Raw genomic sequence first — 24,748 nt, forward strand, 5'->3', positions numbered from 1 at the left:
AGCTCATTCATTTGCAACATATTTGACATCAGCTACAAAGACTGTTAAAGAAGATGTTGGTGTGTATATCAGATAATACCTACTCAGACTATGAGGAATCACCTGATTGTGATCTTGTTGACCACAGCAAGGCCTTGATCTGGAAGCAGAATGGTGACCTAAACAGCCTCAGTGGGCCACCACTCATATTCAGTGGACACTAGCGAGATGGAAGACAGTCCTTTGCACTGAGGAATCTTATTTTTTAGCAGTACAGGAGAACGATATGTGGATGAAGTGTGGCCTATAGAGGTGGGGGAGTGATGGTATGAGCAGGGATATGGTGAGGACAACAAACACATCTACATTTCATAGATGGTGATGTCAATGCCCAGTGTTATCAAGATGAAATCCTCACACCCATGGTCATTCATTTGTCACCATCACTTGATGTTTTAACAACACAAGGAACGTCTTCATATCACCAGAAATATGTAGTGACCTTCTATTGTTCCAACTGGAAATATTCCAGTCCTATGATGTCCTGCAGACTCTCCAGACATGATACCTATCGACTAACTTCTCCAAGCTCTTCAGAAAGAATGGGACAATATTCAGCAACCTTCCTAATTCTGTTTTGCAAATTTGTGACTCATTACTGACTTATGATTTCCAGTCTATGACTCCACTCTCCATCTGCCCTTCATGATTTCTAATATACTTATGCGTACTTATTTGCTTCATGATGTCTATTCTGTTGTAGAATTGCAGTGGATGTGTAACAAATAGATATTCCCATGTGTTAATAAGAATGGATGGAGTTTAATCAAATATTTACATATTTTTGTCATTACATTTCCAAACTATGCTAACAAAATTTAAACACAGCATGTAATATTTGATAGCTTTCTTGTTTTAAGTGCTTTTGCCGCCCCTGTAAGTTGATAAATGTATAATTTCCTACACAACTGTAAAAAACAAACAAAACTGTACAAAGCACATCCCCACCTGTAAGCACAGCTCTCACCAAATCAACCTGTGCTGAAATCTTATGGATTGTAAATTTCTAAAGCAAAAATAAATGCAAAAACATGAGGCCCTAGAGTGCGTGAAAAACAGCATTTACCATCCAGTCAGATATGTGGAACGGAGGCACGTATATTATGCAACACAGTTTAAATTACTCGTGCAACAAAAGCTCCACTGTTTAGGGAGGAGGGAGTGAAAGTGGAGACAAAAAGTGGACCAATAGGTTAATGAGGTCATAACAGTAGGGACAGATGCACAGAAAGACATCCTGATGAGAACAGGTGGTCGAAGAAAGGCAGCAAAAGACACACAGTGATGAGAGACAGGACAGTGAGACGGGGGGGGGGTGTCTTGTTTTTGCCTGCTTTGCTGCCACACAAACTCACACTCACATGCATATGTACCCACAATGCAGAACACACAGGCAGTCACCCACACACGGCGTTGGCACGGAAACAACTGTGCAGATGTAAACAAATATGGGGATGTTACAGGTCCCCACATGAAAAACTCCAAACAAGAGCAAGGTGAATTAGAGAAGCAAGTTAGAGACAGAAGCAAAGATAAGAAAAAAAATGAGGCTAAAGTCTATAAATATTTCAAACAATGGATTCACACAGAGTTTAAGTTTTCAGACCAATTATACCATTTCCCCTGGTGCCTGGAGCTTCACAGTGTAAACAGTCTCTCATTTGGCAATGCACATTCAGTCTGAGCTGGAGATGAGAGGCTGAGTAAAACCGCAGTGTACTTTTGGCTGCTTAATGAGGGCAACACCCAGCTCTGTGGTTTTTGAACCCTGCCAGTGGGTCAGGGAGCTCACACGAGTCCACTGGAGTCGAATGAAAATGATTTAGTACACATTGCGTAAGCGAATGACATGGCATATATCTGCTTGATCCGGAAGTGGCGAGATATTGAAGATATTTCTGTCTGTGGCTTTGATATTTTATCCTCTGTTTTCCTATTACTCTTTTATCCTATTGCTCTGTGGTGCTGTAATGATTATTTGAAATTATTTAATTCCTACAGAAATCACAAGACTGAAGTCATCTGAAATACATCTTGATGTCTTATCAAAGCAGTGCACAGAGAAATTATTGTTTTGTGTAAAACGGCAGCATGATGAGAAAAAAAGGAGGTTCAGCTGCGCACAACAACATAGAAATTCTTGGAGATAGGGAGTCTGTAATTAGGCCCCTCTAACCCTAGCATGAATTAAAGCGTTTGAACAGCACCCAAGAACTCCGGCACAGCTGCTGCTGAGAAAACACACACCTTCCTGTCCACATCATTCACTGCTCCCTCTTCAATTCGCTCCTCTCCGCTCTTTTTTTTATCTTCCACCCCCCCCCCGGCGTCATTCACCTGCACTTTTTCTTCAACACTTTTCTCCTTCATCCACGTTCACTCGATGGTAGCTCTCAGTGCACTGCAGTTAGAAGGAACATTGCGCTGTGAAGTTCTCCTGTGATGCGGAATCTTTGATGTGACCTCTGGTTGTCTTTCCTCAGATGGACCCTGTCCAGAAGGCGGTGATGACGCACACCTTCGGGCCACCTATGGTGAAGACAAAGCGGCCCATCATCTCCTGCAACGTCTGTCAAATACGTTTCAACTCAGAGGTATGAGAGCTGAAGAAGCTGAAATTAAGGTTTTGTTTTTATGGACATATCACAGCACAACTGACCACTTGCTAAACGCCACAACACAAATCGATGTAGACAGTGATAGTCTCTAAACAGAGTACAAACATTAGTATGCCCTGCTTACTAGTTCACTATCTGCAGTATCTATCAAGTTGTACAGAAGTTTGAATTATGGTTCTTCTTTAACTTGCTGCCAGCACAGATCAGACAGGATGACATGTTTACTTTGTGATCCAACAGGTATCCTTGTTTGCATAGTTTTACAGACAAATTTAGATTTGCAGAGAAAAATACTACGACTTAATGTTTGTGGGATTAAAGGTTACATTAAAAATAGCTTCATTCACTCTCTAGTATTTTCGAGCCCGGTCTCATTACCAATTTGTCACATCGCATCTCATTTGATTAGATTTTTCAGTGTGCAGGGTAGTTCAATAGACCATTAAAGTCCCCTGAACATCTGAAATAAATGCTATCAGACTGTAGTCAGAGTTCCTCAGCTGATGTTATTGTTCCTTCTTTTCTGGCAGCAACGTATGCCTTTCATTAGTCCTGCATAGCCAAGCCAATCTCTTGACCTGAGACAGCGCTGTGCAGAATGGTCTGGCTGAATCTCACCATGTTTCTGCTATAAGGGGGAAAATGCTGACTTGTTTGTTTGTCTAAACCCATCACAGTTGTCTTGGGTGCTGCTCAGCCCAGGATGTAGTACTGGTAGCTCAGCTGGTTGAGCAGGTAACAGCGGCTATAATCCCTGACGCAGTGGCCATGGGTTTGAATCTGACCATTTGCTGAAGGTCCTTCCCCCACTCTTGTCCCCACGTTTCCTGTCTCTCTCTCCACTGTTCTCTATAATAAAGACCCAAATAAATAACTTCAGAAAAAATACTGAATTGTTTTTGTGGAACATTTGCAAGCTGATTAAATTGGCTAATTCATCCCATGGTGATACAAATCCTCAACAAAACTTACATTTTTCAGTTTGGCTTTTTACCAGCCTACAGGTTGTTATTTCCCGTAGCAACATATAACAGATAGCAGAAGGGGAGGAGAAAGTCATGTAAAATGCATGACCAATAGTAGACTTATACCCACAGTCTACATCTGGTATGTCAGACTAGCCATGTGATGTGTGCTTATTTGTTCTGGAAAGGTGTGTTTTAACCCAAACAACGTGTTACTTTTCATAACACGTTGTTTTGGTGCTCAAACTTCACCAAACTATAAATTAAAATTGAGTCACAAAATAAAACAAAACTAAATGAATTTTAAAAATGGTCCAACCCTGGAAACAAGTCTCATCCATCTATCAGCACTGAATAGTAGTGTAGGTGGCACCAACGCCACCTTGTGCATTTCTCTAAGTTACCTGTAGTTCTGACCAAAAAAAGCTATTTTTTCAACACGTACAGAATAGACAACTAACAAGCTGTGGGGAGACATGCAATGAATTTCACAAAAAAGTATACTAATGGAGAATCTCTGAATTTGCTTTTAAGTTCCTCTGCAAGAAGCTAAAGTTTAAAAGGTGCAGCAGTCACCACAGGGAGCAGGAGTTTACTGAACGTTCAGATGGTTCAGAAAATTCGTGTAACCTAAGAACATCCTACTGCTATTACATAGAGGCCTGAGGCACTGCACCTGCACTCTGCACACATGAAATCATGACCTGCAAAGTTAGCAGTTTGGACCCAAAGTAGCCAGGTGATTGACTGCACAGCTGGAAGAGGTGAAAACTTAGTTCACAGTTTCCCAGCTCCAATTTTAGCTTGTCCAGTCTGAAGAGCGAGGGGGAGACAGAGAAATCCCTGCTTGCTTAGTTTACACCGTGACTGTCTGGTTGAATTTTTTTAATGTACTGCTACACTCTAGTATCAAAGTTTGGAAGGCAGGTTTTGTCACAAAGTTTTGCATCAAGACAAAACATACAGAAGGACAGCAAACAAGTGTGAGGAAATTTTCCAAGCTTCTCTGTTTGTGTGCAAATATTTTGTTGGGTTGAACTGTGGATCAGGCTTAGAAAACATGTCTTGATGTCGATAGGAGGCCTGTGAGGACGTCAAGACTAGAGTTCAAGTCGACTCTGATGAGCTTTTAATGGATGGTTGTAAGACATGTGAGGGTTGGTGTGAAACAGGAGGATGAACCACAGATCGTCCTCGAAGCTACCTTAACGCTGATGAAGCACATTTTCTACATTTCCTTCTTGACAGGCGGTGTGATGCTAACATAAGGCAGACAGACAGAAATAAAAGAGGCCAGAAGTGATGAAACTTTAGAGGAATGATTTGAGTGTCTCCGTTAAAGAGGCAGAAGTGTTAACTGAGGCAGAAAAGCAAATAACTCGTAATGTGGGCATCCAAAACCCAGCTACCAGATGACATGACTGACGTGCTCGGCGTCTAGTCCTGGGCCTTTTACAGCGTGTTTGTGTTTCAAGTACATGTGTGCAGGGGATATATCTTGACAGCCTGAGTCCGCTTTTACTTGCAAAAATGAAAAATGTGAATTCAGATGGCACATTTCTTGCCACAATATTTTTCATAAAGTTGCATCTGTGCATTTATCTGAGAGCTTGGCGTGATTTCTGCAGTCTATTCAGGACGCGTGTGTCCTGAACTGAAGACGTCGTGCAACTGAACACTGAGGTTGAATCAATGTAATCGATATTAAAATGGCTTATATGGATGAAAAAATCCTGGTGTTTATGACCTAACACTGTAATCTCTAACTCAAACATGAGCAGAAATCAAACAAAAGTCTGATATACAAGCTCGGCTAAAAATATGATTGCATTCCAGTGATGAAGTGCTAAATACTTGCACTCTAAATGCAGTAGTGTGTAAAGGACACAGGCAGGGAGGGAGTCATCTGAAACTTGTGTAACACTGTCCTGTTCTCTCTGTGAGGGGCCGCTTAATTATATCTTCCCTGCTCAGACCTGCATGTTCTCACACGGTCTGTACGATCATGGGTACATGAGTGAGAAGCGCTTTTATTTACTTCAGCATGTTCATATTTACATACTAAACACCCGGGAGTTCACTGAATCTGCAGCCATAAAAACACTCGGGGCCTCATGTCGCTCCTGTGTAATGCGGCGGGACGTCTAATACTGAGCCACCTGTTTGTCCAGCCTGCTGTTTTACTTGAGAGCCGCGGCGTGCATCTGCTCTGCTGCAGCTCTACAGCACTTTCCACCGTAACCCGAGAGAGCAGGAGCTTAAAGCACGGTGGACATTCTTTAATAATGAAAGAATACTCTGCTTACAGTTCACTGCTTGGCTTACTCATGCTGTCTGGGCTGTGCTGCAGTTCAAAGGCAGGCAGACACTCATTATTTCACATCCAGTCCTCTTTAGGTCCTAAGACGTTAAAGCATATTGATAAAACCAACATTTCTTTCATGTCTATCTCAGAGGGAGGCTGGTGTTTAATGGGAATTGTCGAATACAAAGTGAAAGACCAGTTGATAGTGGTCATTGAGGAGCAGGTGCTTCTCACTGCTACTACACCCGTAGCCCCACATGTTGTAATTATAACACCGCAATTCATTTCAGGCCACAGAGGACAGATTAGCCTGCCAGTGTTGGGCTCAGCTCTGCTGCAAGGTTGACGTCACACCATGCTGCATTAGCCACCGTCACCACTGCTGTACCATAGTGGACACCTCTCTCCCTCTCTCACACTCTCGCTTTCGCTCTCCTCGTTTTCCTCAGGCACATACAAAACCGCTACTATCTCTCGTCTGTTTGGCAACTTTTCATTTCCCTCGTCAGTTTTCCTGCTCTCCCTCTGTGGGGTGCACTGTATTCCATCTCCCCCTCTCCACCCTCTCAAGCCTCTTTCCACCCCCTCTTCCTGTCGCTGCTGTCTGTCCTCCGTACAGTAGATTTGGCTGCTAGACCAGCTCTATCTGCTTTCTGTGCCTTTGTCGCTTTATAGATAAAACATCAAAGCACATCCTGCTTAGAGAGAAAAGGGATTTTAGAGACATTCACTTGCTCTCATTTTCTCCTTGAATCCCATTTCTGTTTCTTCATTCATCTAAATCCCCCTTTCCATAGGCGCTTTCCAAGCCTCTCTCAGTTCACTTTATCTTCTGTGCTGAACATGTTTTATATTTTACCATGGTTTCTTTTATATTTACCTTTTCTCTTAGCTCCAATGAGATGCCCTCAATCAATTATGACCCCGTTGTCTCTGCTGCATCCCACCCCCACCTCTGATTCTGTCAAGCTTTTTTATGCTTGAATTGATGCTGAACCTTCATTGATTTCTTAAGACGAGACATTGAAGGTCATTATGACGATGAAAGTATCAAAGCTCAAGAAGAAGGAAAACAACCAAAAGGGAGTGGCAAATAAGAAGGACAGCAGTGCAGAATGTGGATTGCAACGAGAAGACAGAGCATTGGGTATTTCTTCCTTTTGAGGTCGCTGCTGTCATTTGTTTGTCGACTTGTAGGCCTTCATCTCCTTGTCTAATTGCAGGGCTTTGGTGAGCAGCAGCCAGAGGAGTAGAGTTACACTGGCAGAGCTATATCTGCCTTTCTGTCATCACCAATCAGGATGAGGGCTATATGGGTGACTATCATTGGCAGTTAATACCACGGCTTAAAGAGGCATCCTCGACACGTCCCAGTCGCCGCTTTTCCTCAGAGCCCCCAACATGTACCTGCTTCATGTGGGTCCCTCTGCCTTGTTGTTGACATAATGACGCATATCTAATTCCAGAAGGTGTTCATTTGTGCATGCACATGCACATAGAGTCACATACACAGTCTTGTATCACTGTATTAATATGAAGCCTACAGGAACTATATTTATGCCCCAACACCTCACTCTTTCCTTTGATTTCATTTGATGGTGTACATGTACATGATATCTGGACTTGGAGCGTAACACTGATTTCCCAGCCCAGTATCTCGAGGAAGTATTTTCATATTGGACAGTTCTACAGCTCATGATTTACATCCAGTGCCAATGTTAAATAGCAGAGCAGTGAGGCTTTTGTGTGGTGAGGCAGAAAGTAAGGGCGTGGACGCTGGGTTGGTTTATGGTGTGTAGCGTGACAGAGTCTCATGCAGGACAGAGCTGGCACCTAAACACACCTTTTTATTCATAACCACTATCTTTCCCAAACCTGAACCCTGTGATTTAGTCGGCTAAACTTGATCATATCCAAACCACAATACATCTCTGTCTCTGACCATGAGTCGGTGATATTGTCATGCACAATATATGAATATATATATATATATATATATATATATATATATATATATATATATATATATATATATATATATATATATATATATATATATATATATATATATATATATATATATATATATGTGCGTGATGAATAGTTGTCTTCAGTACTCAGCTCATAAACATTGTGTTTTTGCTACTGCTTTACAACAAAAGCCATCGTGTGTTTTGCCAGTTGAATGCATTTAATCTGAAGCAGCAGCAGCACAAAATGTTCGGATTGTAAGAAGAACCATAATGCCGAGTTGATATGTCTGCAAGAGAGTGAACCGTGAACAGTGAGGCTGTTATGAATAAGAAATTAAAAATAAGAATTTTGGATTGCATCCATCCATTGTTTTTGAGAAATCCCTTTTCTATACAGGCTATATAGCCTATTCACCCCCTTGGAAGTTTCCCATTTTACTAGTTTTCAGCATTAAATCATGGTCAATTTAATTTGGTTATTTTGACAAGAATTTACAAAAAATATTTTTTAGTGTCAAAGTGGAAAAAGATTTCTAATACGTAATGTCACATTAATAAAAATATAAAACATAAAAGAAAGGATTGCATAAGTTGCCCCCCGCACCTTTCAGTTAGTATTTAGTAGATGCACCTTTGGCTAAAATTACAGCGTTAGATTTTGTGGATAGGTCTCAGTCAGCCTTGCACATCTGGACTGACATCTGCTGACAAACATTTCCACATCATGATGCAGCCACCGCCATGCTTCACAGTGAGAATGGAGTGTTTGTGTTGATGTACAGTGATTGTCAAACACAGGGTATAGTGTGATGGCTATAAAGCTAAATTTTGGTCTTCTCAAAGCAAAGAACAGTTGTTGTATGCACAGTCTGAGACTTTAGTCAGGAGGTCTGTAACTCCTTTAGAAGAATCATAGGAGTCTTGGTAGCCTCCCTCACTAGTCTCCTTCTTGCACGACCACTCAGTTTTCGAGGATGGCCTGCTCTAGACACATTTATACATGTGCTATATTCATTTCATTTCTTAATTATTCATTTAACTGTATTCCAAGAGATATCCAGTGATTTGGACATTTTCTTGTATCCATGCCTTGACTTTCATTAACCCTTACACTGAACTTTTGGAGTGTTCTTTTGTCTTCATGATGTAGTTACGGCCAAAAGCACTGATTCACCAGTGACTGGACCTTTCAGCCGCAGAAGCATTTATATCACAATTACTAGGGAAACATTAACATTTTATATTTTTAATGAGCTGACATTATGTCGTAAAAATCTGCTTTCACTTTAAAATGACAGAGTCTTTGATTTTAAATTCTCATCAGAAACCAAATTAAATTGAGCAAGATTTAATACTGAAAAGCAATTAAAGAGGAAAAGCCCCAAGGCATGGTGAATATTTTAGAATCCAGTGGGGGATCTCAGACTGTGAGTATAAATCCACCAAATGCTAAAACAATTCTAACAATGAATTTAAAAAAATAAATAAAATAAATATATTTTGTTTTTAAAATGGGATCCTTTTACCATGTCTCCTTTTTCCTCAACTGTATGTTTGTTATAGTAAAACCCAGACTCCACACACCAATAGTAAGGGCTGATTTAACTGGCCATAACTCATCGTATTTCCCATTAGCTGCATTTTGAAGTAATCATCTTAAGCACACACTCACGGACAGCAAGTTTTCTCTCAGTAGCTGACTGTCAACCGTCGCTGGTCGCTCACAGCCCTCCAGTCCATTTTAGATAATCCCACCACTCAATAACCATCATCAGCTCAGCAGGCCAGTTCAGTGATTACACCAGTGGTGAAAGAAGACAAGAATATTCTGGAGGCTAATCTTCACTGACAGCCTCATCAGCACATCATAGCTGCAAACCATCAGCTCAGCAGTCTTTCTCTGTAATGCACCAAAACGCAGGGTGCCAGAATACATTTGAAATTTTGTGAGAAATTATTGTAATTTTCATCCCCTTTTTAGCTTAACATGTAATAATGCAAGGATAAGCATTTCGGTGACAAACACTCATTTTTAATGTAATTTTTGCATCTATTTCACAGCGATGATTATTAGCCATTTGAATTACATTTAGTCATAGTCAGTACATGAATTCTTGAGTTAAGGGCCAAAATGTGTTTTCTAAGGTCACAGTGACCTTGTACAGGCAACATGAAAACATAATGCCCATGGTGATGGCTGTCAGAGGCATAGAAATGCAATCAATGCAGTGACTATGAGACTTCTAGCTGTAGCTAATATGGAGACCTTGTTCACAGTCACGGCTACAGTTGCATTACAACTAGTCTGTAACTGACGGTCACAAACAACCAAACTGGACGTTTCAGGAGTAACTGTAGGTGCCACGATTGTCTCATTAGTCACAGTTGGAGTAAAATATAGCATTAATCTTTCACTCTTCAGTCTCTTCTAGTTTCAAACAAGCTTTTAAAATCTCTTCACTACTCTTTATGGCAACGAAGAAAATCAGCAGTTGGACTCAAAATGCACGTCTCATGTTTGAAACTCTCTGAAAAGAGATATTAACTGGTGTCCCATTTGAATGTGTTCAGTCTAAGCTTTTTCTTTGAATTTCCCTGGTAATGAACATCTGATAAGCCCATCTTTAGCCACCAAATTTAAATGTTTTGGATTATATATGTTATTAAAGGGGAATAAAGCAATATAAAGCTGAGTGACAACAGAAAGACATGTTTAATCCTGGCGCTACCAGAAGCATTTAATGGTCTGGTGGAATCTGGGTGTCGACAAGGAAAAAAAACATAAGACAACCATCATGGTGAACAAACTAAAATGTTCACTTAAAAATGGTAATAACAATCAAATCGAATCCAATATTTCATGAGAACTTTTGGTATGTCTCATTTGTTTGCCAGAGCCAGGCAGAAGCCCACTATAAGGGGAACCGCCATGCTCGAAGGGTGAAGGGGATGGAGACATCCAAGACACCTCGTCTCCAAGATGGTGACAAGCAGAATCCTCCCCCTCCTGCCTCACCCTCCCCCCCGGGCCCTTTGCCATCCAGCCCTGAGCCTGATCCTAATCATAATAAGCAGGGTGAGTATCACCTGTGAAATGTGATGTTACACACAGGGGTCTGTCACAAACTGGCACGCAACACAACTGCAGTGTGAAATGGTACAAAATAATCAGAGTGAAGTGTTGAATTCTACAAACCGGCAAATCTGAAAATAATTCAGCGTTAATTTGGAACAAATGTCTTCAATCTGTACAGATGTATAGATTCAGGGACTAATCACAGTTAAATTTAGACGACAGAAAACAAAAACCTCATCAAGCTAACATGTCAGGTCACACTGTGCTGGTCAGACCTGCTGACAGGTCCAGATGGACTCACACAGCAGCCGTCAGGGGAACAGAGATTCAAACATAGCACTGCTGCTAGAAGGGTCACATTATTATTTTCACTCTTTTGTATCGCGAACATCAGGGGTTGGAGGGTTAACTGTGTGATTGATGGTTGGTTTCCCCCAAATGATTTACTGATGAGAAAACTTTGTGCTGTTTACAGATGACACTCAAGCCTGTCCCAACTCTAAAGAGCCCCCTTTGACCCCCAGCCGCCTTCCAACACCCACACTGAGCTCCGCCGACGCAGAGTGTGCACTCCTGCCTTCCGTCAGCACGCCTTTGCCGTCCTCTCCCTCCCCCTCTGCAGCCCTCAGTACCCCCCCTGCTGATCCAGCAGCGGCTGGTCTTCCTGACACCCCATCTCCAGCACCGAGCATGTCTTCTGGGGAGTCAGAGGAGGAGAAAGCCAAGAAGCTTCTCTACTGCTCCCTGTGCAAAGTTGCTGTCAATTCCCTCTCTCAACTGGAGGCACATAACAAAGGTTAGACCAACACAACTTCATCGTGGACAGTCTCAAGAGAAATACACATCTACAAATTATGCCGTATGAACGTTCAGAAGAAACTTCAGATACATTGAGGCCTCTTTAGCAGGGGTCCTTCACTTGCTCTGCATTTTAAATTTGTAAAACTAAAGCAGGTGCATTACTGCCTCTTAGTGGTGGGAATAGAACACAGTTTTGACAGGTCATGAATGGATGGTGGTGATAAAAACCTAACTACCCAGATTAAATATCATCTCAGTCAATCAGCTCAATTATTGGAAAAAACTTCCATGTCAACATAATAGGTTTAATAAAAACTGGAGATGTAGAGTTTGTTCTCTGCACTTCTAAACATGCACGAGTTCATCCAACAATCTCATCACAAGGAACAGCTGTTCTGGAGATTTCAATCGTGTCATAAAATTCTGGAGAGGTTGTGGATGTTCAAATTTCAACTTTTAATGCATGGAACACATTAAAAGCTGAGGATAATAGTTCAAGACAAACAAAAACAGACAAAGATAATCCTGCCAGAGGCATTTAGCGTGTGCATTACAATGTAGCATGGCCCCACTTAGAATAGTAGCTAATGCCTTTTTGTTCTACCCAGGTACCAAACATAAAACTATCCTGGAGGCTCGAAGTGGGCTGGGTCCCATTAAAGCGTATCCACGCTTGGGTCCTAAACTCAGCCCTGAGCAGGGAGGGGAGCTGTCCTCTGACCCCAACACTCAGGAACGCACCTTCCACTGTGAGATCTGCAACGTCAGAGTCAACTCTGAGCTGCAGCTGAAACAGGTGAGAAACTCACATGAAAAGACAAAGAGTTCATATTTCACATGCAAAATTAACATCCAACATCTGACCTCTCTCTCATTTGGTCTTCCAGCATATATCTAGCCGGAGGCATCGGGATGGAGTTGCAGGGAAACCTAATCCTCTTCTCAGTCGGCACAAGAAGCGCACAGACTTTCTGGTATAAACTCAGCCATTCTTTCTCACTGTCATTTTGAATAGCTGAAGTTGTTTTACATTTACTTATGGTCTGCCTTGACTTTCTTAAAGGAACTTCCAAAAACTCTGGGGGCCGGACTTTTACCAAATCCTCTGGCTGTTGCTGCAGCAATGGCAGCGGCGGCATCCTCAAATCAGCTGGCATTACGTCCTCCTGGCCCGACATCCCACCCTCACCCCCATCACCACCTCCTACAGGGAACACCCCTCAGCCTGCTGAGGCCAGCCCCTGGCCCCATCCGCACCACACACGGGCCAATCCTCTTCACGCCTTACTAGTGGCGAAAGAATGAGAATGAATCAGGAAGAAGCACACTGTGAATTGGAGGCTGGCGACTATGTGCTGTCAAGAGCCAAATCGGCTGGTGTGGCTCCAGCTGGTGTTTCATTATAATTAAAAACAGTGAACATAAACATGACTCTTCATGGTGCATTGTGTAAAGATGTTCATTTCCATCCTCTCCAGTTTCCCTTCATCACTCTCGTCACTATCTGCCAACGATCAGACTGACTCTGCAGATACTCTGAAGAGGAACTTGAAGTTTCCATCAAGCATGGACTTCTTTGAGCATCCACAAATCTGCAACTGACTGAACATCTTCATCTATTATATGATCCACAGCCTCAGACTCAAAACCCTACCTCTCTTATGTTTTTAATGCTCATCTCTGCAAAGACTCATTACGTATCCAAAGCATTAATGTTATCAAACATGGCCGCTGGAGTTAGATATTGTAGCTGCCTCTGGAGTTAGCAGGCATCATACCATAGCTGTCACAGTATAGTGGACTGTACCACTGTAAACTTCTGCTTTTGTGGCCTATGAAGAAAAAAAGGTACCCACAATTCCCATACTAGTCCTGCAGTATCTGACAAACATTCATGTGGAAAGGTTTGTCTGCATTTTAACAGTCTGTCCATTTTTACCTCTGCGGGGTGCAAACAGAGTCACAAAGGAACAACAAATGGTTGGAAATTACACAACGTCTTACAACTGAAGTCATGCGCACATTGATTGCATTTATGGTCTGGCAAATGTGGAGGTGTTGTGAGGAAATAATTTTCTGCTGGTGCACTATGCAGCTATTAGAGTTTATTCTCATGTTCTGTGTTCTGCAGTAAGGTTGGAGAAAATAGTAAACAGATAACAGGAGAGAAACTCGTGCTACGTTAGCTCCTCTCTGTAAGATATGATGCCATCACTCAAGGTGTTTCCATGATCATCTCTGAATGACCCCCAAGAGCAACCATGTGGATTAAATTCCCACAAAGCACACAAGTCAAAGTCTGTGGTGAGAAGTCTACATGTCCTAAATGTCCTACATTTAAAAGGATAGTCTGTGATTTTTTTTTAATCCACACACACTGCGCAGAACAGAATGGTTTCAGTGTCTTAATGGAAATTTTCAACACTGTGAGCACAGCAAGACAATTGATTTATGACTTTAGAAGCAGGTAATTGCAATACGTGCACATAAGGAAGACCACATCTCATCACAGTCAGAAGGTAACTGGAAACAGTGGGATGAAAGACACCAGCATTATGCTATCAAAGGAAGAGAAAAGGACCACATACACAGATGAGTAGATGTATGCAGAAATAATAATTTAAAAAAAAAACTAAACACACAACTTTTGATAGTATTCTAGGACTGCGTTGGGATAAAAATGTTTAGTTTGTCTGCTCTGCCATGTGTACTCCAACCCTACATCACCCACAGTGAAAACTGTCACAATGGCTAGTAAAACCTTAGAGGGAAGTGTTAGGAAATGGAAACTGTAGCAATACTTTAAGCACTCCTACTAACTTTTCTTGTTAACTGCAATAAAAAGAAAATGTCTACAAATGTATTAAATGTTATTTAGGAGAACTGTATTGAAACGTTGCTGTAAATGTAGATTAAAAAATGAGAAATTGTTCATGTTGGGGCTTCCTAATCGTTAAATTTAAACAAAATTACATATAAAAATCATTAAATTGAATTTATGGTTGTAAGTTATGTTGATTGATGATTTTTTTTTAAAAATATAATCATATGACAACAATAAGTCATAAATTCCGTAGTATAATAATTTGAGTGATTTTCTGCTTTGACATACATTGTAAAACATAAAGGAATTTAGTGAAATCAATTCACCTCTCTGGGAGACCGGCAGCAGAGGCTGGTGGCAGCGGCACAAGTGGAGGCAGGACTCCACTGGGGGGACAGCAGTGAGTCAGAGGTCCATGAAGGCAGCGAGACAGGCCATGATACAGACAGGACCGAGCTGGGAGCAATCTGAGAGTCTGGAGCTATGGTGAGGTCACCTGACTGCAAAGCAGGAGAAATGATGTCAGCTGACTCAGTAGCCATCTCTGGACCAGAGGAAATGTCAGCTGACTCTGGCTGGGTCCTGGACTTGACACTGGTTGAGGCAGGGACAGATGAGATGGTATCAACCCTCGTTAGATGAAGAATCTGAATGGAAGCAGGACTGGTTGACGGGGGACCACTTTGGAGAGGTGAGGTCTGTAATATGGCTTCCTACTGAAGAGTTCCCAGGTCAAGGTGTCTTGAGGGAATCACGATGGGCAGGATCTGGCAGGAAATTGGCTGATTTAGTTCAGATCTGCTGGAACATATACTGGGCTCTACAACTTTGAGGCTTTCTGACTTGCTGTAGAGTCCAACAGCCTTGTCTAGTAGGAAAGACAAAGAGCTGGAAGAAATGGAGATGTGGAGTGACTGGGACCTTTGCATTCATTGGGGGTTGGCTTAATGACTAGGTGAATCCCTCAGAAAGGAGACTCCTTGGTGTAGCAGACTTAAAATGATCGCTCACACTCCACAGGATCAGCACGTTTATTCTATAAAGGAGAGGCACAGGTCAAAATACAGCGACACACACACAGGCAGCAGTTTAGTCTATCTCTCTCCTGCAGCAGGTCAAACACATGCGAATGAGAATACTCCGCGGTAATTGTCAGAAAATCATTTTTAAAACGTAAGTTTAACCGATCAAAATTAAAATCAAAATTCACTCAAAAAATCATTAGCATCTATTTCTTAAGTTTTTATGAAGTTTTGAAGAGTGAGAGAGAGTTTTGAATATTTTATGGCCACTAGATTAACAATTAGGAGAGAGAGCATCATCATATGTCCTACCTCATCAGAAGCCGTCCAGCTTTCGCCAGGAATACACAGCTTTGTCACGTGTGCCTCGGACGTGTGTGCCACTAATTAATGACCCCCCCGCTACAACAGGTAAACTGGAACCATATACAGACAACTGTAAACTACTTGACAAAAGAAACGCAAAAATAACCCACAAATAATAACGGAAATAAAATACACATTTTGAGAAGGTTCACCAAAAATATACATTACATCCAGTTATTTACTCAGCTACATTGGCAGCATCAGAGATGGTTTCTAGAGGGGCAGGATGGGGACAGGTAGCAGGTTAGTCGACACAGGACTTGAAACTCCCTGGTGCCTAACAGGCTGGAAGTTAAAGTCACTCTAAAGCCTGTGGAGCTAACAGGCCCAAGTTTGGCTAACTCAGGAGCTGGCAGGGATTTAGCAGGCTGGTGGCTGGTTGGCTGTGGAGCTAGCATGGGCTAAGTTGACTGGGAAACAGGATTCTGACTGACTGAGGAGCTGGCATGGAGCAACAAGTCTAGGATGACATCTGTGATATACTCTGGTAATGTGCCCCTCATCTAAGGCATGTGTAGCATTTATGCATGCCTCAGATAAACAGCATTAAAATCCTTGCTGGGGGCCCTTTTCCATTCCCCGTATATACAGATTAGGTCCATCTAAAAATCGTAGGACTCACTGTCCAGAAAAAGGTCTGCTGGGCTCATAATGGGCTAGTTTTTACTGTCATTAAAAAACCCAAAGGACCCAAAATGGAGAAAGGGACAACTAATGTAAAAAAAAACAAAAAAAAAACAAACAAAAAAAAACAAAAAACAAAGGAACAAAAAGCAAGCTTTAATCCAAGCTTATACAAAGAAAAAAAGAAAAACACAATCCAGACAACACAAAAGCACAGGCGACAGGCAAAAGATAATCAAGTATCCAAAAGCAAACAAACAAACAAACAAAAACAACAGAATACAAACAATAAAGAAACACAAAGGCCTAAAAACCAAAGGTCCAAACCAGATACACAAGGAACACTGTCAGGACGGCACAAGACAAAGTGGAAAGATTGAGTAAATGTACACACTGGGACAGGGAAGACTATCACACAAAGGTGGAGCACATTAGGCAGGAAAGCAAAGACCGGGGAGGGTAAAGACACCTGAGACAGAGGGGGAATACAAACACACAACAGGAAATGCCAAACTACAACAGGAAATAAGTGAAACAAGACTAAGCTAGACATACCAACCACTTTAGAACCTAAAAACAAAAGCGCTTATATCTTGAAGCATTTTGACTTAAAGTGATGAGTTGAATGACTGAACAGCCGAGAGTTCACTGTGTTCATGTAAAGACTCTGCTATGTCAGTCCAGCCTCTCCATCCCTGAAGAAAGTTGTGATTAAAGGAGGTCCCACATCCTGAAGAATCACCGTAGTTACCACAGGTGACCAGCAAGCGGGAGATGACTGTATGGAAGTCATATCTCTTCTCCACCACGCAACAGACCGTGACTTAGTCTTCCAGAAGATGAGCGAAACCTTCCAGTACCGTCAGCAAATTCTGCATGATCCACAACACTCAGCTGATGTACAAGAAATGGTTCCTTGTTTTTTGGATACTAAAGGACTGGTAGGTATTAAAAAATAATTTTAAAAAGCTGCATTAAAATAGTAGGTTTACATTAGGTGGCAGACATAGCTATCTTTTCCTTTTAAATCAGATTTTGCAAGACTTCTCAGTGATGTTTGGAGAAGAGGTTGCATCAAGGTTCTTGCAAAAATGGAACACCAGTTTTAAAGACAAAGTCATCCAGGAGGTCAGGAACCTAAAGGAGACCTTACTTCTAAAACGACATCTGCTCTGAATGAAGGATCTGACACCACTGATGATCCAGGTGCATCATCAAAATCAAATAAAATCTCCAGGATGCAGAAGGATTTAATTGACTAGAAGACAGAAGAACAAACTGTATTGTTAAATAACTGAAAATCTGTTTGCATAACAGTTTGTTGTTTAGCATTTAACAGGAAGAATGTTCTGGTCTCTAACAAACATTTGCTTGAAGTAGCACACTTTTGCTCTTCTATTTCAAAAGATTATCATAAAACAAGTGTAACAGAGTCTAGAGATTCACAAAATGGCCCATTTTAAAATAACTAGTTATTATTTACTCTATTTCCAGAGTGGGACAGTGATATGTCGTCTCTTCTTGTCCTGCTGCATCTTCTCACACCACAACCAACTGGAAGAAAACGGCCCAAGAAACTCAGCATTGATGAGGCAATAGATCGTCTGGTGGAATTTCAAAAGGTTTGTGAATAACACTGTATCATTCAAAATATTGCAGTAAATTTAACATTTTTTAAGCAAATTATTTATAAGTGGATGTTTTCATTGTGCTTCAGTCATGTCAAAGCCTTGAGGACCATCTGAAGACCACTGAAGGAGGCTCTCAGCCATATCTTCTTGCCAGAGGGATTTTAAAAGTGAAGGTTTCCACCTTCTATGTTGTCTTGGACAAAAAGCTTGTAACATGTCAGTCATGTACATCCTTGGTGACTTTTGATGAGCTATTTAAGTCTCATTTTGTGTTCAGTGTGAAGTATGATGATTCCCTGTCAAGCATGTAGACATCTTTACAAACAACTGTGTACAATATTGACATCGTAGAACTGAAGAAACTCCAAGAGTCAGAGAGCTCAGAGCAAGGTTGTTGAACAAACGGTAACTATTTTGTTCAGCCAGAATGTTAAGTTGTTTCCTCTGAACTTCATCCTTTGGTACAGTTTTGCTTTTGTTCAGTCACCTAAAACTAATTCATGGAATGTATCCAGCAAAAAGCCTACGACTAAAATGCAGTCAGACAGTTTATTGTTTGCAGTTCGCTAGTTATTCTGGGTTTAGGAGACATCTTATTAAGACACATGCTTTAACTGATAATATATGTGTCCCGCATGAAACCATTGCCATCTGTTACATAGAAGAATTCTGATACTAAATGGAAGAAATATTTCAAGGACAAATGGGGTATAGTGTAGCCAGTTGAACCGCACATTGGTGTTGTGATATGGTATGATACCAGATGAAATAATACAACTGGGACTTTCAGACAAGTTGCTGTCAATGATGACTTCATCTATGTTCCCATTCTAAAAACATTCCAATTCATTTTCATAAATGAAAAGAGAACTTCTGTGAGAGAAGCCGCTTTAAAAGTCATTCTTTGTTTTCGGTTCATAGATTTGCTCTCCAAATACAAATATACTATGATAAATTTGAATATGTAAATCCTCATGGGTCACAAAAAGGTATATATAAAGTTGGCTACCTTTACTTGATTCTCAGAAACCTTCCTCTGAATTCTAACCTGAAGAACATCCATTTGGTATCATTGTTTGATGCACAAGATATTAAGAAATATGGTATTGATGAAATGCTGAAACCTTTAATACGGGACTTAACTGTGCTTGAAACTGATGGGGTTCCTGTTCCATTTGCTGAATAACCTATAAATGGTAAGTTTGTACAGATTACAGGAGATAACTTGGGTATGCTTACCATTCTTGGGTTCTTTACATATGGATATGACTTCCAGTTGTATGTTGTATCAGAAAATTGTGTTATCTGATTTATCTGAATGGGATCCATGTGATGTTTTTCTTCCCTGTTTTTATGTACTTCAAGAGAAGTAAATTCAACAGTTTGTTCACCTCATGTTACACAATGTTGCACTAAACAGACAGTGCTGTTAGGTTTTTATTGTTCTAATGCAGTGTGTGTGTTACTGACAGTTTTATACAACTTATGCTGCACTGTTATAATCTTGAGGGTGGTTTAAATCTAAGCAATACTCTTTCAAATAAAACAAGTGTTGTAAGGAGTACATGGCGCAGCAGTCATTTTTATATAAAACATATGAATAATATAGAATTGTTAACTCTAAAAGAGGGTTGAACTACATATATTTAAAGTGTTCGTCCTGACACTGATAATGAGTTAATATTTTAGTTTTAGTGTTACACATACGCTATATCAGATTAGAACTTTAACACCTGAGGAGTACAATTTTAACAAAGGGGTTCAGTTTTTAAAAGGGGTTCAAGATCAATTTTTTTTTTTTTTTTTAAAAGTTATTTTTACTCTGGAGTTTAAGCGATGGTCATACATGTACACTAAAAGTGAGTTGTTTTTGACTCACAGGGAATTTATTCCAAAAGCCAAAATTTGCTTTATAGAACATTAAAGGTAAATGTGAGTATGTCAAGTTTTGAGCAACTTGGAAAAAAATGCATATTCACTGCCAGTCAAATGTTTGGACACACCTTCTCATTCAATGTTTTTAATTTAATTATTTTATAATAGTGTCCTTAACTGTTTTTGTGTGTTTTGTGTTCTGCTTTGTGCCCTTCCTGTTGCTTCACATAGCAGACAAACAAAACCATGCCCCAAATGTACTGCAAATGTTCTGCTCCAACCTCACCTGGCTCAACAGCTGCATCAACCCTGTGCTCTATGCTGTCATGAACCGACAGTTTCGACAGGCCTACCATGTGCTGCTCACCAGGGCTGCTGCACCTTTTACCTGCTTCTGTGCCTGGTGCACAGGTCACACTTCCTGAAACTTAAAGACATGTTTGTAGATATGATTTTCAAATACAATTACAAGGGTACTTCGAAAAGTTTTCATCCTCGCACAGAAACAAGGGGTGTAACTCCTATTTTGGGGCATAATGTATACTATAAAGCCTTGCATTACTGTCCACAGAAACTCAAATGTTTGAAGCAATCTAAGGACAAAAGAGAAAAAGATTTTGAGCTTGCGTGCAGTCACCCCAGGACAATGCAGCCATCAAAGTTAAAGGAGAAAGATAGTGCAAGAACAGTCTTTCTCCCAAGATGTTTTCTGGTGAGGCCGAGAACTTTTTGATGTATCCTTTTATGTCATGCAGCCTGCATTCAACCACAAAGGACAGAAAGGAGAAACCAACAGGAAGAAGGAACTTGACTTGTGTAATTGCATAAAGAACATATGTAAATTTCATCAAGATTATTTGATTAAAAAAAGAATAACAAACAGCACAATGAGTGTACATAGGAACTTAACTATGCACATGAGAGCTTTCATACATACCTTAAACAAAATGCTAATTTTACATCTCTTTTTCAATCATTTTAGATGCCGTATCATTAAAAAATATCCGTTTCTTACTTCCAGGGTCACTGTAAAGTGATGTGATGTACAACGGCAACAGTCTCGAAACAACTTCTCCTTTTCATACCTCAGTTGTTTGTATTAGTTTGCCTTCTTGCTATAGTCGCTCCAGCTTCAGTACCACACAAAGTTCAACTCAGTAGTCGTCAGTACTCAACCACTGCAGTCTGCAACTCCCTCTGCTGGTCAACTCCTGGTTTTATTGTTTCAGGAGTAGCAGGTTCAGTCTTCATGCTGTGCTAGTGAGAAACAGAAGGAATTAGGTAATACAGGAAACTGCACCATATCAGCTGTGTGCATTGAGCTCATAACCGGTTATTTTACTGCTTCTCACAACTTGGATTTTCTTATCCAGGGCATACTCTGTTCTTCTAGTAAAGGTTTATACACTTTCACCTCCTCTGGCCTTCTGGGAGAAGCAGTGGGTTACCAGTATTTTTAGATAAGTGCTCTCTCATTAATGTTGTATTTCTTCCACCTACTGCCAAATTTAAGAATGTTCTTCCTAAAGACAACCCTGATAAAGTATTACCTACACACAGCAGTTATTGTATTTTCCATCCTGATCATATTCCTCCAATCAAAAACAGAAGACAAGCTTGATGACCAAACTCGGGCTTCAAAATGATTGTGTCGAAAACCTGAGTGCCAATGGAAATTGAATACGTTTAAGTCTCAGTTAACTTCTAATAGTTTATTCAGTACGGAATCTGAATCTCAAAAATGACAACTGTGGAATATGTTGCCTTTTTAAATAAAGCAGAGACTAAAGTCTTAAATTTGACTTGATCTTTGAAGTTAATTCATCTACTGTGACAGTCCTGCTTCTCTGAACATGTACAACACAAGCAACATTATTGAATCAGACCAACTGAACGTAAAAAGGAACTCTTTCACCTGCCGTTTAGACAAATGTCATTGTAACGGTTTTAAAGGCAGTTAACCATTTTATTTTGACAATTATTAATATATTTATTTTCTTACCATTGATATTTTGACCACTGCTACAATTTTATTATTATTGCATTTATTTTAAAATTCTGTTCATCACTTTTAAAGCAGTACTTGTCCCACATAGGCCCTTGCACATTAGATTTGTGGGTATTGCTCTGCTTGTAACATTCAGATTGTAATGAAAGGTGATGCATGACTGCGGTTAGAGCTCCAGACAGTGGCATATTTTACACTGCAATCATGTAGGCTACATCTGTAAAGTTTGTCAAATACATTCGTAAAACATCACTTTTGTATTTGTTTTCTACGTTTATATCCACTTAAAATCAGTGTTTAATTTTTCTGATTGTTTGTCTTTTTGAGCCTTCTGTTATTTGCATTTGCCTGTATTATTAATAAATAATTTTTCTTGTAAAGTTGCAAATTCAGTTTGAGATTCAGAATCAGTTTGCGTCATACACTTGGTTCACTGAGGAAGATCAATGGTGTGCAGATCCACAGAACTACTTTCCAGCAAACCAGCACTTTTGAGTCTATTCGATGCAGCAACAATTGTCGACCTGTCTTGTCTTCCTCCTCCTGTACAAAATACGTTTACTTTTATTGTACCACTTGGGGAAATTTATCTTGGACTCAAAAGCTGTGCCATCAATGCCATCTCAACAACTACAAAACAGTATTGCACAAATCCCAAACATTACACGTACACCATAGTAAAAACACTATTTTTTAAAAAATGATTGCACAATCTTCAGCCTAAGCAGCATTGTTCAGGAATTTGATGGCAGTTGGAACAAATGAAGTCTTAAAACAGTTGAGTTTGCAGTTTGGGACTCTGTGGCGAGATTAGAGGAATGTTTGTACCTAATGAGACCAATTATGGTCCCAACTTGCACCCAGGAAATCCTAGCTCAGGTGTGTTTCACTGGAATAAAAACCCGGGCTGGGGCTTACCCTGCGGCAGGATAACCAAAAGGGGAGAGGAATCCTCAAATGAATCACCCGTGACACTGCAAATAACACACAGACACACAAAACCAAAAGAAAGGGGGGACCGTGAAGAAGACACCACCAGCAGGAAATAACTGCCGCAGTAAGCCACAGCACCTATACACAGAAGACAGAGACAAAGATTAATAAAATGTGCCCAAACTAACCATAACTGGTGTGGACAAAAGAAAACGAAACCAAAGAACAATAAATGATGGATTAAATCAATACATGAGGCTGAATAAACTCACAAAGAAAACAAAAAAAAAGACAATTAAACCAACTAATGCAACAAAGCAAAACAAAATACCAAAAGGAAATTCCTAAATTAATTTCCAAATAACAAAGAAAACAAAACACCATCCAGTGAAGTAGCCCTTGCAGCTGTACAAGTTCTGGCACAGCAGCAACACAACCAGCCTCTGCACGGAGCGGACGCAGACGGCACTCAGCCGTACTGGGCTGAGAAGTCCGCTACAAGTCGCCGCAAACAAACAAAACCAAAAACACAAACAGTTCACCAGACGATTATCAAAGAAAACCAAAACAGCAGCTCAGCTTGAAGTGATGGTGGCGGTCAGATTATGTCGGGCTGTTAACTGGAAATAAAAATAACACTGAGTTAATAAACTCATTACATAAAATCAGGATAGCGGCTGGGGAAACCAACTCATCACGTACCTGGCAACTGGAGGGTGTGAGCCACAAGAATACGGCTCACACACACGCGCACACACCCAGAGCGAGCCTGTGATCCTATGCCCAGCAGGGCTCCAGCAGATCCCCGCTTCACCCCGGGGAATTCACCCCAGCACTCAGCCACGCTGGAAGGAGTGGAAATATGGTGATCACCAGATGTAGTCACACGCCAAAAATAAAAGAAGGCGGCAGAACACTTACGTATTCAGACAGCATGACTTGACGGCAATCACAACAGCTGGATACACCAGAGAATGGCTGCGTCCACCAACGCCGTCATGCCAAACCACAGCCACCACGGAAGCAAGCAGGGAGCGGAGGACAGGAAGCTCCACCGCTGCACACCTGAATATAAAGGTGTGCATAGTACCGCCCAGCAATTACGGTGCTCGCACCGCTGGCACGGCGCCCAACAGCGGCCAGGAGGGAGACAACCTCCCGTCATATCTATAAGGTCTACCCGAACTTGTATTCCGAGTAAAGGATATGTGACGGCTCACTCACTATCCGCTGGGCTTGCCTAAGAACAGTTTGTTCATAAATGGACTGCAAGGATTGCTAGTCATTTTTTCCCCATCACCTTCATGGCCGTGTGCACCAAACGAGCCAGTTTGCTTTTCAACTTTACAGTAAGGTTGCCATACCAGGCTGACATCCCATATCGGACCAAGCTCTCCAATATCCTGGATACAGCTGGTGGAGTCACAGTATGCTCCTGAGTCTGCTTGTGTGTGATTTTATTGTCCTGTAACATTTGTCTGATGGCAACAGCTCAAATAGGGCGTGAGCTGGTTGGGAGGTGTCTACTGCCACCACATGTATGTGGAGGGGGAGGTGGGCTGTTCTTATCCTCCTGAAGTCTTTTATCATTTCCTTGGTCTATTTGGTGTTCAGGACCAGGCTGCTGTCCTCACACCACTGAACCAGATGTGCCACCTTCTGTAGGCAGTTGTTTGTGATTAGTTTAA

At 41.0% G+C, this 24,748-nt stretch overlaps 1 protein-coding gene and 1 long non-coding RNA gene across 3 annotated transcripts in view; one reads left to right on the top strand and one right to left on the bottom strand.

The window, feature by feature from the left end:
- The window catches only part of LOC111566630 (zinc finger protein 385A-like), a 35,831-nt gene extending 21,122 nt beyond the window's left edge, over positions 1 to 14,709 (top strand). For both annotated transcript variants that reach the window (XM_035946848.2, XM_023267334.3), the window contains exons 3-8: positions 2,523 to 2,633; positions 10,796 to 10,976; positions 11,452 to 11,772; positions 12,386 to 12,573; positions 12,665 to 12,751; positions 12,841 to 14,709. In XM_035946848.2, the coding sequence (XP_035802741.1) occupies positions 2,523 to 2,633; positions 10,796 to 10,976; positions 11,452 to 11,772; positions 12,386 to 12,573; positions 12,665 to 12,751; positions 12,841 to 13,068 (1,116 nt within the window). In that variant the 3' untranslated portion in view covers positions 13,069 to 14,709. The remainder of the gene's footprint in view (positions 1 to 2,522; positions 2,634 to 10,795; positions 10,977 to 11,451; positions 11,773 to 12,385; positions 12,574 to 12,664; positions 12,752 to 12,840) is intronic.
- Positions 14,710 to 14,866: 157 nt separating this feature from the next.
- On the bottom strand, positions 14,867 to 24,155 carry LOC118470093 (uncharacterized). Its single transcript, XR_004847116.2, has 3 exons — positions 23,982 to 24,155; positions 23,763 to 23,905; positions 14,867 to 23,680 (listed from the first exon to the last, which is right to left on the bottom strand). It is a non-coding gene; the product is annotated as an uncharacterized LOC118470093 (long non-coding RNA).
- Between the last annotated feature and the right edge of the window lie 593 nt (positions 24,156 to 24,748).

Source organism: Amphiprion ocellaris, chromosome 5 (genome assembly GCF_022539595.1).
Source record: "Amphiprion ocellaris isolate individual 3 ecotype Okinawa chromosome 5, ASM2253959v1, whole genome shotgun sequence".
Lineage (NCBI taxonomy): Eukaryota > Metazoa > Chordata > Actinopteri > Pomacentridae > Amphiprion > Amphiprion ocellaris.